General features: G+C 35.6%; 1 protein-coding gene across 50 annotated transcripts in view; it reads right to left on the bottom strand.

Moving 5' to 3' along the window:
- Positions 1 to 109: 109 nt before the first annotated feature.
- Dscam1 (Down syndrome cell adhesion molecule 1) overlaps positions 110 to 16,966 on the bottom strand; it is a 55,762-nt gene continuing 38,905 nt past the window's right edge. For 20 of the 50 annotated variants that reach the window (XM_081978516.1, XM_081978502.1, XM_081978506.1 and 17 more), the window contains exons 10-30: positions 12,462 to 12,749; positions 11,090 to 11,209; positions 10,864 to 11,037; positions 10,210 to 10,812; positions 9,876 to 10,078; positions 9,565 to 9,820; positions 9,354 to 9,509; positions 8,992 to 9,297; positions 8,821 to 8,937; positions 8,590 to 8,768; positions 8,214 to 8,425; positions 7,983 to 8,159; positions 7,759 to 7,925; positions 6,104 to 6,301; positions 5,472 to 5,639; positions 4,997 to 5,101; positions 4,275 to 4,496; positions 4,058 to 4,207; positions 3,847 to 4,011; positions 3,066 to 3,141; positions 110 to 2,118 (exon numbers count right to left, since the gene is read on the bottom strand). In XM_081978516.1, coding sequence (XP_081834642.1) covers positions 2,052 to 2,118; positions 3,066 to 3,141; positions 3,847 to 4,011; positions 4,058 to 4,207; positions 4,275 to 4,496; positions 4,997 to 5,101; positions 5,472 to 5,639; positions 6,104 to 6,301; positions 7,759 to 7,925; positions 7,983 to 8,159; positions 8,214 to 8,425; positions 8,590 to 8,768; positions 8,821 to 8,937; positions 8,992 to 9,297; positions 9,354 to 9,509; positions 9,565 to 9,820; positions 9,876 to 10,078; positions 10,210 to 10,812; positions 10,864 to 11,037; positions 11,090 to 11,209; positions 12,462 to 12,749 — 4,109 coding nt within the window. In that variant the 3' untranslated portion in view covers positions 110 to 2,051. Of the gene's footprint in view, positions 2,119 to 3,065; positions 3,142 to 3,843; positions 4,012 to 4,057; positions 4,208 to 4,274; positions 4,497 to 4,996; positions 5,102 to 5,471; positions 5,640 to 6,103; positions 6,302 to 6,328; positions 6,488 to 7,758; positions 7,926 to 7,982; positions 8,160 to 8,213; positions 8,426 to 8,589; positions 8,769 to 8,820; positions 8,938 to 8,991; positions 9,298 to 9,353; positions 9,510 to 9,564; positions 9,821 to 9,875; positions 10,079 to 10,209; positions 10,813 to 10,863; positions 11,038 to 11,089; positions 11,210 to 12,461; positions 12,750 to 12,852; positions 13,141 to 14,381; positions 14,670 to 14,762; positions 15,051 to 15,901; positions 16,190 to 16,966 lie in introns of all 50 variants that reach the window. The other 30 variants (XM_081978495.1, XM_081978499.1, XM_081978500.1 and 27 more) reach the window with 20 other exon arrangements.

Below are 16,966 nucleotides of genomic sequence, written 5' to 3' on the forward strand. Positions count from 1 at the left end.
GTCATTAACATTAGTTCACATAAATTATTCCTTGATCTTATTGAAATACAATATTTGGCGTTAACATGTCCGTCCAACTTTGTCCAATTATTACGAATTAAAAAACAGATTTACTTATTAATGTTATATTAAACCAAGTCAAACTTTGGTACACAAGCTTTAAATTTAAAAAGGATTGAGAATACGGTGCACCATCAAAATGCAACACACAAACCCACCCAAGTGTGTCAAAAATTACGCAATTATTATTATAAAAAAAAAATAACATGTACACAATAGTAGTAAATAAGATAATGACGTTAGTAGCAAGAGAGAATATATAGAATGTTAAATGACGCAAAAAATTAAAATACATAAGGATTATGTATTGAAGGGTATAACACCAGTAAGGATAATAACTGTAATAAGATTATAGTGAGTTATTACAGTTGACTTAAGGACTATGGTTATATAGCACACTTATACATTACACAAATAATGGCATTTCAAACCATTATCACAAAACCCATAACAATTTTGTCGTATATATCTTATTAAAAGCTTTAACTGGAAGTTCGGTTGACTAGCTATTATAAGCAACCTAAACATTAATAAGCTAAAAGTGTGTGAGTGGTACTTCCGGGATATTTGTCAACTATTTTAGGAACTTGAAGCTATTATAACACAATTTGCGTAACATAAATAAAACTCTAGTTTCAGTGTTGCAAGTAAAGCGTGGTTGTGTAAAATTACCCCAGATTAATTGAAAAATAAAAAGAATGGAGACAGTCTAAAATGCCACCATAAATTAATTAATTTAGTAATATATCTAAATCTACATTACATTAACGATCTAAAACGTTTAAAGACAAGCGAAAATTTTAGCTTGCTGAGTATTGGCATAGGTTAAAAGATATTGTTATAGACAGCTACCTGATCTTAAGTGTCTATAATTTTGAATTTCAACACCTACATTTAATATTTTTGTATGCATGCTTAAACGTCATAAACATTGATATAATTTTTCAAATATACCTAGAATAGTAAAAAGCTTGTACCTCTTTCATAACCCCTTAAACTGGATCGCATATCAGTTTGCCAACAGTCCTGCTGATAACTAAACTGGACCGGAAAACGCTTAAGACTGTTTGCATTCAATTAAGAAGACTATGTTACAATAGTAATTTATTCGTAGCGCAATATTATCTAAAGCTGGCGACGCACAACCTTCAGAAAACTTGTATAGCACGAACAAAACAACAAAACCATATCGCCAACCGCACTAAAAACTACTCAAAGACGAAAACAAAAACAATCTAATAAAGCATAAAATTAAACAATAAGCTACCTATACAAAATTAAATACGCCTACAGTATGCTGGTAGTGTTGTTTCTTGTATATCGTAGCAAAAGGTGATTTTTGGCACCAAACTGTAGACTGCTTCAATTAAACACCTCGATAAAACAGTGCGCGGTTTAGTTTTTTTTTTATATAACCGAATAAGTAGATATTATGGCAAATGAACCTGTCTTAATAAGGTATTTAATTTGTCTTAAAAAACCAAACATCCACAAACCACAAAAATATCACATGACACATTGAGCCACTTTGTACAAATCGAACGAATGACAAAAACGCAAACCACACGAAACTCTTGTCCAATCCTGGTTGGCAAGTTGTGTACGTATCGCGATAGCGGCTCCGAAGCCCAAACCAATGGCAACTTAACGTATATTAAAATGTATATATTTGGTGTAAAAAAAGGAAGAAACCAAACTTAATAACTAAAAGATAATTTTTGCAATAAATCTTCATTACACAGATCCAGTTTCCAAAGTGCGCCACTCCTTTAAATGAGCATTTAAAGTAAAATAAAAAAAATTTAATCATCAGTCTCATACTAGCAAACATCTGGATGAACATTCATTGCAAATGCGATATTTAGCAATCCACGTTTTGCTTCCGGAGCTTCTTTTTGATATCAGAATTTTTGAAAATAAAGTCAAAATTACTACAAGTCGGTTGCTAAATATCATCTTGAAACTTAAATGATCTCGTCGTTGCTTAGAGATTACACTGCCACAGTATCGTAGGCTGTGAGTCCCCCGTTTGCTGTTGCTGTTTGTCCTGTTTCGTTTCTAAAAATTTGAGGAAATTATCATTAGTATTTGTTATTTAAAGGAAGATAACGGATTAGTATGATGTAAATAATTTACTCAAAGTTATGTGTCCAGTTTCAAGCATAAAAATACTAGCGGTGTAAGTAACCTAGCATGGAATATTATTTGTAAGTATCTAATTCACGAAGGATGTGTCATATTAGGCAATAGTTTCACAAAAAGGAATCTGTACTTTACTAGTTCTTAATGATGTCAATTATTACATAAATACGACTGGCATTCAACAATTTGATTGCTTATTCCATTTAATTTTTAGTTTCTATACTGTAATTAAAACCAAATTGTCATATTAACTTTATTCTTTAGAAAGTTTAAACACAACCTCTTCGGTCAGTTATAATAATCCAATTTTACTCTTTCTTGAAATTATTTTAGAATTTAAATAACTTTTCAACAATAATTATACAATATACTTACCTTATTTGCAGTATTAAACTAAATTAAAAAAGCGTTGCACATAAAATCGATTAAAACATGCAAACTCTAAAACAACCAGCATGCACAAACATTGAAATAGGTCTGCACTTAAACATTGTTAACACTTGTAGTTAAATTGTGTAAATAAAACATATAAAAAACACAACAACAAAAGCTTTATCAATACATTGCCAACTTACAGTTTCCTATTTTGAGAGGAATTCATGAAAGAATAACCCACTTTGAAGTTATAACATTAAACATGATAATTATATGAGGGTGAATATTTACAATGTGATTGGAATTATGATAGTTTTATTCACTTTAATCAAAAGTTATATATTTATAGAAGGCAGAATTAAATAAACGTTTGTCTTCTATAAACAATAAGGATAAGCAGACCAACTCACAAGCGTGTTATTTTAATATACTCAACACTTTTGGTACTTAGTTGGATATTGTGAGGGTTATTTTTTTACAGTACTGACCTCTCAATCAGTTTTCTCATTTCCTCGTGGGTCATGCCATCCTTTGGGTTACCTCTCATTACTGAAAAAAACCACACTTACTACACGACCACAGTTTCGACAATATAATCTAAAATACTACACACTTAAATAAATATGCAAAATGATGCAAAGGATATGAAAACAACAAAAATGTAGATTATAAAAGTATGATTCAAATTTGTGTGTTAAAAAAATCAACAATTTTACCACATAATTTTGAATTTACCGTACACAACCATCAGTTAAAACACACGTTAGTTACAATAAGTTATTTTCATGCAAACACAGTGCCAGAAAAGAAGGTGAGAAAGAAGAGAGAACCGTAAATGCTTTCATTTAAATTGATGAATAATGAGTATGACATAATGAGAAACCTACTAGGTAAGACATTTTGAAAAGTTGTAGTTTTATAATATTCTAAAGTTAAAAAATGTCTTTTTGTGATTTTTGTAATACATTTGTATATTAAAAAAAATTCGGTCACCTAGTAGAAATATAATGGAATGATTATGACATTAGAAGAACTAAATCTATCAAAAATCACTCTCACAAAACTCTCACTTACCCGGTTCGTTTTCTGAAAATTATTTCGAGTTTAGTAAGTTAATTAATTCACTCGTAATTTGTAAAATTAAGTTAATTTAACGTATCAAGTAATTTAGAAACAGTTGTGAAGCATTCAAAACTATAATTCGTAACAAAAACTAATAAAATTCTGCATCACTGACAAATGAACTGAAGTGTTAAATTTACTTACCACCATAATTTCGACTGTTAATCAACTGGTCCCGGTCGCATTCAGCTTCAGAAATTTCGTTAGAATCCTTAGAGTCGTTGAATGAGGGGTCGTGGTTGCGTGGTGGTGGTGGTGGGGGCTCCGGGGAGCTGCTGGTGGGTGGGATTCTGAGAGAACCTGTAAATTGTCCTATTTTAACGACTTAGAATAAACCCGAAATGTAAAAATATTGTACCCAAAGAACGACGGCCAATAGATCCACGGCTGCCGTATTGATCGTACGGTGCACCGTATCCGCCGTATTGTGAACCGTATTGCTCGTCTTCAGGCGCACAGTTAGCGGGATCGTCGTATTCGGGTCCGGGAGAATAGATGCTTCCATTTCCTAGTGAAAAAAAATAGTCACATTAGTTTATTATGTAGTCATATTAATGTAAGTATCATAATCTTACCTTGAGAACCAACTCTATCATAACGTCTATTTGCTTGTCTGGGCATAGATTGAGAACCACTTCGTGAGTGAATTTGATGAGGAGTATTCATTCCAGATGGTCCCATTGTTCCAGCGTGGGGATGGGGGAAAGTTTGGAATTGCATTGCTTTGCTAGGATCCATTTCTTCTCTAAAGCCCAACAAGTGGAAAGTGGCGTATGGGCAAATTTCGTCATCCATGCCTTTAAGTATTGCAATTTAAATACTTGTTCCCCCTCAAACACAATTGGTGTGCATTTCTTTCACCAATTATTATAGTGTTTCAAGTTTGTGTGAAGGTTAACAATTAGTGGTATTTTTGTTGTAACATATAGTCAACGATCACCATTACATTGAAGGAATCAATCATGCTATTAATAAAATAAAGTTTCAGTAATGACAAGCGCTGCTAAAAAGCAATGGGAAACACTTAAATTAACAAACACTTACTTTGTTAGAGAAGACACAAGACTGAAGAATATACAACGTCAAGTTAGTTGGCTTATGTAGACTGTTAGTAATTTTAGAAAAAAATATTACTTTAAATAGTGCAAAAGATGTCAAAAAATATGTGCACTGCAAAAATCGTCTTCAAAACAATCGGTTGTAATAAAAAAAAGTTACGTTAAATCATGACCGTAGTCAAAATACCATCACTCGCAGTCATAAAACATACTTGTAACAACCAAAACCGTTTCATTACCTCTATGAGTATGAACAGTTTCATTGGATCCGCGCCTACTTCTTAACTCCTCATACAAATGGCGCTGGCGAGGGTCCCAAGTGGAATGAGAACGATAATGTGCCCCTAAATTGTCGAATATAAACCATAAAAATAATAAAGGAAAACGTAAAAGCGTCCTCTTGTCCTTCAGAGGAGTTTGTATAAACAGAATTGCAACTTAAATAAAAACAAAACTAATCTGTACACTGAGTAAGAAAGGGGCAAGCAATCTACTATACAAACTTGTCAATCGCAATATACACTTGATTTAGATACTAAATATTGCGCTGACAAGTTAATTTACTATCATTTTTTTCAAACAAACCCACACCAACTGCATAAAATATTAGAAACAATTCTACACAAAATTGATACAAAGATGGGATTTCGCATGAATAAATTAATCTAACACTGAAAAGAAAATTGCATGCTAAAAAGCGATTAATGGTCTTACTTAAAGCGGTACCTCGTTTAATTCGGTCGCAAGTATTGTAATTGGAACCCGGTACAGGGGGTAATTTCCTATTGGGCGGTGCGATATAACCTAATTCGTCACGTAGGTCAGGACGACGTTTGTCCAGGGTTGAGGCGGCGTTGCATGACTGATTGTAAACCACATCGTCTAGAGAAACAATGCCAATAATTGTATGTATTTATAACCGTGTTTGTTTCTTATCAATTAATTTTAGTTTAAAAGTTATAGAAGGAAGCTGTATGTTTGAGTGGGAGAGTTAATTTGTCCATCTAACCAATGCCACACATTCTTTACAATGTTTTTTGAGAAAACCAAGAAAATCTTTAAGTTGGTGAACTTAGTATGTCTATGGTCTTGTATTGTATAATAGTTGCTAGATGGAATAATGAATAAAAAACTAATAAAACTCTGTGTGTCAAAGAGTGTGCTGCTTTATGATTGTCTGGAATCATCACTTTTATAAAATCCAACAACAATGTTTCCGATGCACCATGCATCCATACTAGATGATTAAACATCTGTAACAGATTTTAAAAGCTGTGGAACATAAGGAAACAAATTAAACAAAACACAACATAAAATCGATGGGTATGAGAAAAAGCGATCCATACACATACAATCGCTGTGCAGTCGGGTTTGTAGAGGCCCGTGGGCTTTTCTTGACAAGGCCACGCACACAACCACAATACCAACAACTACCACAACCACCGTAGCCGCTACTGGAACGGCGATGTTCCATTCCACCCAATCGGGAATCCAGGGGAACAGCATCCGCATTCCCGGCATATCTCTGGCCGGCGCTATCGTACCTAGAATATCAACAAACCCACATTTACCTTTGTTATAGTTTCCTTTGCCGCGCAACACGCATATCACGATTATCGCAACGATAATGACGAGCACTGCAGCCACTACGGGTACTACTAGGTTTAGGTTGGCGAGGATTATTTGAAGGGTGTCCTCTTTGGGGATTTCGCGGGCTGGGGCAATAGTACCTGAAACCAAAACACAGGGGGTGTTGTTCTCAGGGCGGTTGCAAGACTTGGACATTTCTACACATAAAGATGCTTTGTGGCTCAAATTTTTTTTAGTAAAGTCTGTACGTTTATTGTAGCCTACCTACTTTGTTATTTATACAGAATATCCTAAAGTAGTAGATAATTCTTGAAAAAGTAATTTCCTTCTAGTAACTAGAAAAATTCAATATTTTTTCATTTGAAAAAGCTTTCTAGTCTGCTTTCTGTTCGTATTTAAAGCCAAGTCAAAACTTTTCATAGCTTCACAGCTGATATATTATGATTATACTAATCAATTTTGGACAGACCTAATATTAGCCAGGATCACGTATAAAGTATCACCGATAATCAAAATAATTGCTACAATAAACGCACTTGGTTTTGGTAGTTCACTAGTTAGTTACTTTATTGATTTCACATTTATCTACAGGTGTCTAAAGGAAGTAGTCTCTACAGGGTGTTTCATAATTATTAATGACAGTAGACCAAGAACAGTTTTCTTACAAACATTTTTCAATATTTAGGTAAAGTTTGCTTCCTAAATGAATAAGAAATTCCCAAAGAATTGTCAACCATTTATGAAACACCCTGGCATAATATTTAATGATATAATTTTTAAAAGTTTTTCATGCAGGATGATAATGTTTAATACATTTTTCAAATACAGCAAATTGCAACATTGTTTCATTCAGTTTTACCCCAACAAACTGAAAGTTTTTAGCAATTTGCTACTAATCTAACAACTAATTTAATAATCTATTTGTTTTAACAGAAAATATGAAATCAATAAGTAAAATTATAAAACTAAACGCCACCTCAATTAAATCCAGTTACAAAAAAATGTACAAAAAAACATCGGCAGACACATAAGTTTTAAGAGTCTAGTAGTGATTTTTCTTTGTTAATGAGAGTATAGATGAAATGTGTTGATGTGTTAGTACTTAGGAACATAAATGACCCGAGAAGATTTGCAGCTCCATGAATTATATTCAGGTACTATTGCGGTTAGGGTGTGATTATTCACTCGAAAAAGCATATACACGACGGTGAATAGTTATAAAACAAGTGCTGCAAACATAATAAAAATCAAAACTTGAAGGTTACAAAATGCAAAGACACCAAAGTAAAGTGAATTAAGTAGTTTTACAGTGTTTCTGCATTATCTTCCCTTCCTTAAAAAAAATAAAAAAAAACAAACAAGCAAAAATCCATGACAAATAAAAGTATCCACATTATATACAAATGCTTACCGCCTGTCACTGTAAGAGTAGCAAATTCATATTCAGCCACACTGAAACCAGCATTATTGTGGGCGGTAACTCTCAAATGATACCAAACTGCCGGATCAAGATCAAGTAAAATAAAGTTTTGGCCAGGTTTTACATTGTTGGACACTTGAATCCATTCAGAGCTGGTTCTAGAGTTAATCAAGCAGTTTATGGGAATGATCACTAGCAGTGAACAGGAAACTTACTTCTTTTTGTGTTCAATAACAAAATACAACATAGGACATCCGCCGTCAGACCATTTAGCCAAATGCAAGGTAATGCTGTTTGATTTAACTTCGATAAACTCGTCAGCGCTAGGCATCACTGGTTTTTCACCTTTGGTTTTCGTGTTCAAATTGTCCGAAGGATCGCCAGTTCCAATGCTGGAAAATTCACAAAAATATAATTAATCTTCTTAGAAGTTGGAGGATATTTACCTGTTGTAAGCCGAAACGTAGACTTGATAACGGGTGCCGCACAACAGCTTCTCCAAAGTGTACTTTTCGGTTGCGGGACCCACTTGAATGTTCTCCCATTCTCCGAATTCAGGTTTGTAGTGAATGGTGTAGCCGTGGATTTGTTCTCCATCTGATTCGTGAGATTTGATTTTGATTGTCAAAGAGTTTGCAGTGGTTGAAAAGAGAATAACCTAGAGCAAAAAAATAGGAGATAACATAAAGTAAATAGTTTTTAAACAATCAATCAGAAATGGTTACAAAATCAAATTAGTTCATTAGGAAAGTTGCTTGTTAAAGCAACTACAATGGTAACACTATAAACCAATAAATTAAATTATTGTGAAGTATAACTTACATGTGGAGCTCTTGGTGGGGCGTTAACAATCAGTTGATGAGTGACTGAATCTTGACCAAAATCATTTTCCACTTTGCACGAATATTCCCCGGCATCAGTGCGAGTAACGTCACGAATGAACAAAGAGCCATCAGGTTGTTGACGGATGCGGTCGTTTGTGTTAGCGTTGAATTTAATACCTAAATTGATACAAATGTTTTAAAACACCACTTACATATCACATCAACATACCTTTAATGTTCCATGTAATTTGGGGTGGTGGTACTCCAACAGCTAAGCAAGGTAAAGTGACGTCTTCTTTATATGTTGTGGTGAAAGTGTCGTCAAAAGATGCCGTTTTTGCAGGAACTAACATAAACTCAAATTGAAGAACCAAGTTTGAACTTGGATGGAAATACTTACCGCTGGTGCTTGGAGATACGCTTACTTTCTTTGAAGGTTGTCCCTCGCCAATAGTAGTGGCAGCAGTGACCCAGAATTCGTACTTCAAGTTACTGTCTAAACCTTTAGCTTGGAAACTGAGATTTTGGTTACGGATGTTAGGAATGATTTTCTGAGATTTCGGTTTCTCGCCATTGTCTCCAGCTACTTTGTAGTAAACCATGTAGTATTCAACAATTCCATTAGGTTCGGTGGGAGGTTTCCAGCTGACCAAGATTGCTTCAGATGACATGGCTAAGGCTTTTACTGAGGTCGGGGCTTCTGGTACTGTATCAACAACCAAACAAATCAAACAGTCATGATAATAAATGAAAGCCACAAACCGTCTTGTTCAGTTTGGCAAGCAATAGGAGTGGTCCTAACACCATCACCACCAGAAGTATAAGCCAACACTTCCATGCTGTAATTGGTGTATTTCTTCAAACCGTGCAAAATTGTTTCACTGGAAGCAGTTATTTTAGTGTCTTTGGTCTTCTCATCTGAAATTCTCAGTTATTAAGAAAGAAAAAAGTAAAGAGTAAGCAATTAGCGTACCAAACCAGGAATCTGAGGGTCCGTAAATTACTTTGTAACCTTTAATAACACCGTTAGCAGACAGAAGAGGGGGTGACACCCAAGACACTCGGATTGTTTGAGCAGTAAGGGTAGTGCAGGTGGCCTTGTCTGGGGGCTGTTCGGGAACACCTTCAGCAGTGCTGGCTTTAAATTCTTCTGAAGTAGGACCAGCGCCGATTTTATTGAAAGCTTGAACCACTACAGAATATTGTGTGTAGGTTTTCAAATTTGTAATCTGAAATTAAGTACCAACGTTAAGTAACCAACTACAAAAGCAAGTTAAAAACAACCTTAAGGTGATGTTCTTTCCGTTCTCCTTCGCGAGCAATTCCAACCGTTTCAAACAAGTAAGGCTTGTCGCTGTTGGCAAGTTTGTAACCTACGTAGTAGCCTTGAAGTTCGCCATTCCAATGGTCCCTGATTGGAGGTTTCCAGTATACGACTAAAGTGTGTTGGTCCTCGGCTTCTACCCTGATATCGGTTGGTGGACCACCTAAATTTTAATCATTCTGCATTACTTAATCCGTTTTTATTCTAGTCTGTATATTACTATACTACAGCCAATCATCTTCCAAAATATCTCTAACTCTATAGTTATTTTGAATATAATAACATAAAACTTACCAGGAATTTCTTCAGCAGTGATAATGGTTACAGTATCTGAAGGGTCTGATGATCCAATATCATTTTCAGCAACAATACGTATATGATACGTGGTCGCGGGTCTCAGAGTGAAAATACCAGCTTCCGTTTGGTCTCCAGGAATCAAAACTCGCTCACAATTCTTATCCCAGCTACCTTTACTCGGTTTGTACTCTATGATGTACTTCTTGATTGGTGAGTTTCCATCATATGGAGATACCCAGGACAGTTGAACTGTTTTACCGGATTTGTCCAATACTTTGAGACCATAAGGCACTTCGGGTACTTCTTGAACTATCATGTTAATGTTGGTATCGTCACTTCCAAAAGCGTTGGTAGCCACACAGGTGAAAATTGCAGAATCTGATCTTTCTGTACGTTTTATGCTCAAGTCGGACAATACGCCGTTAACTAAAATTTCTTCACGAATCGTGTATCTGTTATCTCCTTTAGGTTCCAAACGCTTGTTGTTGATGTTCCACAAAATTCCAATAGGTTTTTCACCCTTAGCTTCACATTGTAACACAGCAGGATCACCTCTTCTTGAAGTTTGATTACGGAATTTCACGTCAAATTGAGGAGGAGCTAAAAATCATCTTAAGTTATCCTGTTAATTGCTTTGCAGAAACCAAATACCTTGTACACTGATCAAAACCACAGCAGATAATCCAGATCCAATACCATTAACAGCTTCGCACAAATAGTACCCTTCATTAGTTTTTTGGATGTTATTAATCATTAAAGTACCATCTTCAACTCTTACATCAGGGTTATTAGGTTTAAAATCTTTGTAATCGCCGGGAGACACACCTGAAAACATATTACATAGAACAAGGAAACTTTCTAGGATAAGGAACCGTACCAGTAGCCCTTTTCCAAGTAACGACAGGCTTGGGGAATCCATCGGCTTTACATTCAACAGCGGCATCAGAACCCTGAGCAAATGCTTTATCAGTTGGTTCTAATATCCACCTCGGGGGTACTAAAAGTGAAGTAATAGTTGTAGATCATTCTGATATTTAAACCTAATATCGGCTAGTTTGCATGCAGATGAAAACATGAAAGAAGGATACGTTTTTAGTTTATGAGATTTTGTAAAATGAGTTATTTAAATTGATAGTTGTACTGTTATCCACGTACTTGTATAGGTTGAACTGAAAAAACGGGCTAATAATTTGATAGCTCATAAACTAAAATACATTGAAGTGAAACAGTGTATTTTAGGTAGAATTTTATAAAGGTGAGAAAGGTTTCAAATGCAATCAAGTAAATTTATTGATTGATGTATGCACATAATGATACTAAAAATAAATGTAACAATCTGTATTAAAAAAACCTTTATAAAAATCTGACCTTAGAATTGATAGAAATGTGAACACTTGTTTCTGTTTTGATTTACTGGGTGAACAATTCATAGTCTGCTAGACCGAAAGAGCTAAAGTTAATTTTATGAAACTGTATTAAAACAACTAGTATTGAACTCCTAATTGCACCATTACCCTCAAAAAGTTTTGTATGCATTACAGTTACTTTGATGAGTTAAGTTTCGTCGTTTTGATAGCAATAATAAGTACAGAAAACTGTTCCACTTCAAACAAAAAGAAGGTAAGAAATAATATTTGAAAAAAAATATCTCTAGTTATTTAAAAAAAATCGTCATAACAAAAATACTTCAAACCTTCCTTTGAACGTATCCCATTGAAAGCATGCACATGAAAATCAACGTTACCTCGATGTTGCAAACCTTAAAAACATAATCAAATTGAGAAATTATCAACAAATTGGCAACGTCGAAATAACTATAATGATTGAGATGAAAAACAAAAGAGCATGCAAGAGTTAACACAATAATGAAAAAAGTGCTAGGAGGTTGGAAAAAAGGACACCCTATTCCGTCTCAGCTTAAGGATAAGGCATCAGGATTACAGGTTAACAGACGATTGCAGTAAACTATTATTCCACCAGAATTTAATTAAAAATTTAAACACTGCAACCGTCGTTGTTAAAAAGGAATGAATGCTGAGAGTCCGGTAAGTAACTTTATTAATCTGTTAACACTCAGTGCAAAAGTAGAAACTTGTGCTGTGGAAAGATAATCGTCAGAATTCCTTTTAGATCGATCAGTTTGGACCTTAAAATGAAAGTAGTTAATGAGGAATAGTTAAAAACCATCACAAAATAAAGGAGGAAACTAATGCGCCATATGGCGCCTGAAAAGTAAAAGAAGCAATCACCGTAAACGTCTAGAGAAGTAGTGTATTCAGTCACTCCAGCAAAATTAGACACTTGACAAGTGTAGTTTCCTGCATTCTCCTCGTTTACAGCGTCAATAAGAAGTAGACTGCCTTTGGCTCCGATTTTCATTGTACTGAGACTAGTTCTCAGATCGATAGGGTTATGATTGAACTTCCAAGAGAATTTTAAAGGCACATCTCCTTCAGATACTAAACAAGTGACTTGGGTTGTTCGCCCTGTATTAATTGGTGACTCCCCGAAACTAAACGGTACTATATGAGGTAGCACTATAAAGAAAGAGAATAGTTTGTTTTATAATGACATTTTAGCTCGATGCAAGGAAAAGAAAAGGGACACATCTACAATATTAATACAAAATAAGATTATAACCATTAACTTGCAAATCAGCGGTGAAAGAATCTGCTGCAGCAATGTTATTGGCATGGCAAGTGTAATTTCCTGCGACTGAATGCGTGACTGACTCTAGTGTCAATAATGATGTGCGTTTTCCCACTGGAGTGGTCGATATTTCGCTGAAGCCTTTTATTGAATTTCCATTTAGTGTCCAAACTATTTTTAAGGGCAAATCGCCTTCAGGTACCGAACAAGTAACTTGAGCAAACTGGCCTTCGTGAACTGGATTGTCCTCAAAGTAAAATGGCGTAATCCTCGGAGGTACTACAGGATATTAAAAGAGAGTACAGCTTTAACAAAATAAATAAACTAATGATTTGAAACGTAGAGATGATTATGAAATAATGGAACTATAGCTAACACCGCTAACGTGTACCGTTAACTCTTAAATAAGCGGAATGTCTCGTGATTCCTGCTTTATTTTTTGCTGCGCAAACGTACTCTCCACTATGATAGTCTTTAACATTGTCGATGGTTAACTGACTAACTCTTTTACTGCTACGTACAAGGTTTACTTCTTGAAGTGTTTCTATCGGTCTGCCATTGAATGTCCATTTAATACCGATGGGAAGATCCCCTTTTGCTACCACACACATAACTGTCACCATATAGCCCGAATCCACAGGCGGTTCGCCAAAATCGAAAGGAGTTATTTGGGGAGCAACTGAAAATTATTATTGAAGGACATTGAGTAGTATTCAGTGGGTCAAATTATGGATGGTGGTGACAAAAAATCAAGAATACTAGATAATTAATGACCGTTAACTTGAAGCTCGGTAGTGTATGATGAAGATCCAGCAGCATTATTGGCTTCACAAGTGTAGTTTCCAGCTATTGTGTGAGAGACTGATTCAATAGTTAGCATAGAGCTTCGTTTTCCTACTTTAGAGACAGTCATCTCAGCGTAATTATCAACAGAATGGTCATTTAACTTCCAATTAATGTGTAGTGGTAAGTCACCTTCTGCCACTAAACAGTTTACTTGCGCATAAGCCAGTTCGTGTAAAGGGTTGTCTTCAAAGTAAAACGGGGTAACACGTGGAGGAACTAAAATGGAAACGAATGAAAGGAACTAAAGTAAAACAATAACGAAAGTAGCTAAAGAAATAACCAGTAACAAGAAGTTCAGCTGTGTGAGACGAATGTCCTGCCAAATTGCTAGCACTACAACTAAAATTTCCAGCTACAGCATAAGACGCAGATTCTATAGATAGAATTGAGCTTCGTTGTCCCATAGCAGCAACGGTGATTTCCGAAAACTGTTTTGTACTTTCTCCATTCAGAGTCCACTCAATTTTAATGGGCAAGTCACCTTCTGATGCTAAACATGTCACTTGAACATACTGTCCATCTTGTAGAGGATTGTCTTCGAACGAAAATGGAGTAATCCGGGGCGGAACTGTTTCAAAATATAAACAAAGTAATTCTGATATGGATAGTTTATGACAGAAAGGAAGCACTTTTTTATGTAACCAAAACAAAAACATTTTAAAAATAATTCGAACCGTTAACTTTAAGTTCTGCATTGTATTCTGCTTCACCGGCTTTGTTAGTGGCTTTGCAAGTGTAAATTCCGGCATGAGCGTGTGTGAGAGATTCAACTGATAAAGTGGACCCTCGTCTACCAGCAGCGGACACAGTTATTTCAGGAAATTTGTCCAATTTTTTGTGATTTAGAAACCAAGTAATTTTAATAGGCAAGTCTCCTTCCCTGACTGTACACATAACTTGCAAGAAGTCGCCATCGTTCAATGGGTAATCGCCAAAGTCGAATGGAGTGATTTGAGGTGGAACTGGAAGGAATATGTAATGTTACTTCCCGGTTGAAGGGTGTGATGAAAAAGCAGGGAGGACATGTAGATTCATGCATTCAAATCATACGTCACCATTCACAAGTAAATTGCTGGAATAAGTTTCGTTTCCTGCCAGATTAGATGCTAAGCAAGTGTATTTTCCTGCGTGTTCATGAGATACTGATTCTATGGACAAAGCGGAACCCCTTTTTCCTATCAGGGAAGTTGATATTTCCGTATACAAAGCAACATCTTCATTATTCAACATCCAAGAGATTTTGATGGGTAAATCACCACCCTTGACGCTGCAAGTTACTTGGAAAAACTCGCCAGCGTTTAAGGGATCTTCACTAATGTCAAAAGGAGCAATTTGTGGAGGAACTGTAAAAACAAACAAGGAGAAAATAAACTCAACCAAACTAAGAAAACTAAAACATAAAAATATTCATTAACCATTAACTGCAAGTACATCCGAGTAACTAGCTTGCCCAGCTCGATTCTTAGCCAAACAAGTGTATTTTCCGGCATGACTGTGAGATACAGATTCTATGGATAAAATAGAGCCACGCATTCCCGCAGGCATTACTGACATTTCAGGAAACATTTTTAGTTTTTCATCATTTAGCAGCCAATCGATAGAAATTGGAAGATCTCCTTCTTTGATAGTGCATACCAACTGAACAAATTCTCCAGCGTTTAAGGGCACGTCTGATATATCAAAGGGATTGATCTGAGGAGGAACTATGAAATATAATTATTAGTCAACAAGCAAGAATTTCTAGAAAAGTGGATTTAATGTGAAAGGAAAAAACTATTACAACTACACAACAAGCTAAGGGCTAGTAACAACCATTAACATTTAACTCTGCAGAATAACTAGTTTGGCCTGCCGGGTTTTTTGCAACGCAGGTGTATTTTCCGGCATGGCTATGTGAAACCGATTCTATGGATAAAATAGATCCCCGCTTTCCGGCGGGCATAGTGGATAATTCCGGAAAAGCTTCCAACTTTTTATCATTGAGTAACCACTCTATTGTTATAGGTAAATCGCCTTCTCTGGCAGTGCATGTAACTTGCAGGTAATCACCAGCATTTAGTGGAGTGTCGGATATGTCGAAAGGGCTTATTTGCGGAGGGACTGAAACAAGATATAACAAAAGTTGGATAAGGGATGGCAAAATAGAATGGAATAACAGAAAGTGATCAGTAACTAGCATAAGAAATAAAAGCACCATTGACTAATAACTCTGCAGTGTAACTGACTTCTCCAGCCAGATTTCTTGCTTTGCAAGTGTAGTTTCCTGCATGGCTGTATGTGACTGATTCAATTGAAAGAAATGAAGTCCTTTTTCCTACAGCTGCAACGGTAATTTCAGGGTACAAATCCAATTCTTCATTGTTAAACATCCAAGTAATGTTTAATGGTAAATCACCCTCGGACACGGTACAAGATGCTTGAATGAACTGGTTAGCGTGACAAGCGGTGTCACCAAAGGAAAAAGGAACTATTTGAGGTGGTACTAAAAATAAAAGTACAATTAGGCTTACGTTCATAACGTTGCGTTAATTGTGAAAGTCAAGTATGCTGTATCCAAGTCTTATTTAATATTTGTACAAGTGGAAGAGCTAAAACTCAACTTTATCAAAGCAAGCCCTAAACTAGTACGACAATTATAAGAAACAACAGGAAATACTATAGCAATACCCTTCACATTTAGTGCTGCAGTAAAACTGGAAGTCCCTGCATTATTTTTGGTGACGCAAGTATAATTCCCTGCATGTTCTCGACTGATACTATCCACAGTTAAAGCGGATATTTTCTTGCCCATAGAAGTGATGGAAATATCTTTGAATTCACTCAGACGTTTACCATTCAAAAGCCAAGCAAATGATACTGGCATATCTCCACTGGATATGATACACTGCACTGATATGGTATCCCCTTCGAATGATGGTTCTTCCCCGAACGAGAAAGGGTGTATTTTGGGAATGGCTATAATAAAGCAACTAAGGATAAGTTTGCAAAATGGAAAAAAAACACAAAAAAATTGGGCATAAACAATTTAAAGTTACCCTTGACAGTTAACTCAGCAGTGTAGGTGGAAAATCCAGCACGGTTTGAAGCTATACAAGTATAGTTTCCGGCATTTTCTTTATGTATGCTGTCAATGCTTAAAACCGATATTTTGTTTCCTACATTAGCGGTGTTAATTTCCGGGTATTTTCTTATAGGTTCTTCATTTAATGTCCATGAGAAAGTCAATGGCATGTCTCCACTAAATATGTGACATTGTACA

This window comes from Ips typographus, linkage group LG4, assembly GCF_016097725.1.
Source record: "Ips typographus isolate SLU linkage group LG4, UJ_Ityp_2.0, whole genome shotgun sequence".
Taxonomy (NCBI): Eukaryota; Metazoa; Arthropoda; class Insecta; order Coleoptera; family Curculionidae; genus Ips; species Ips typographus.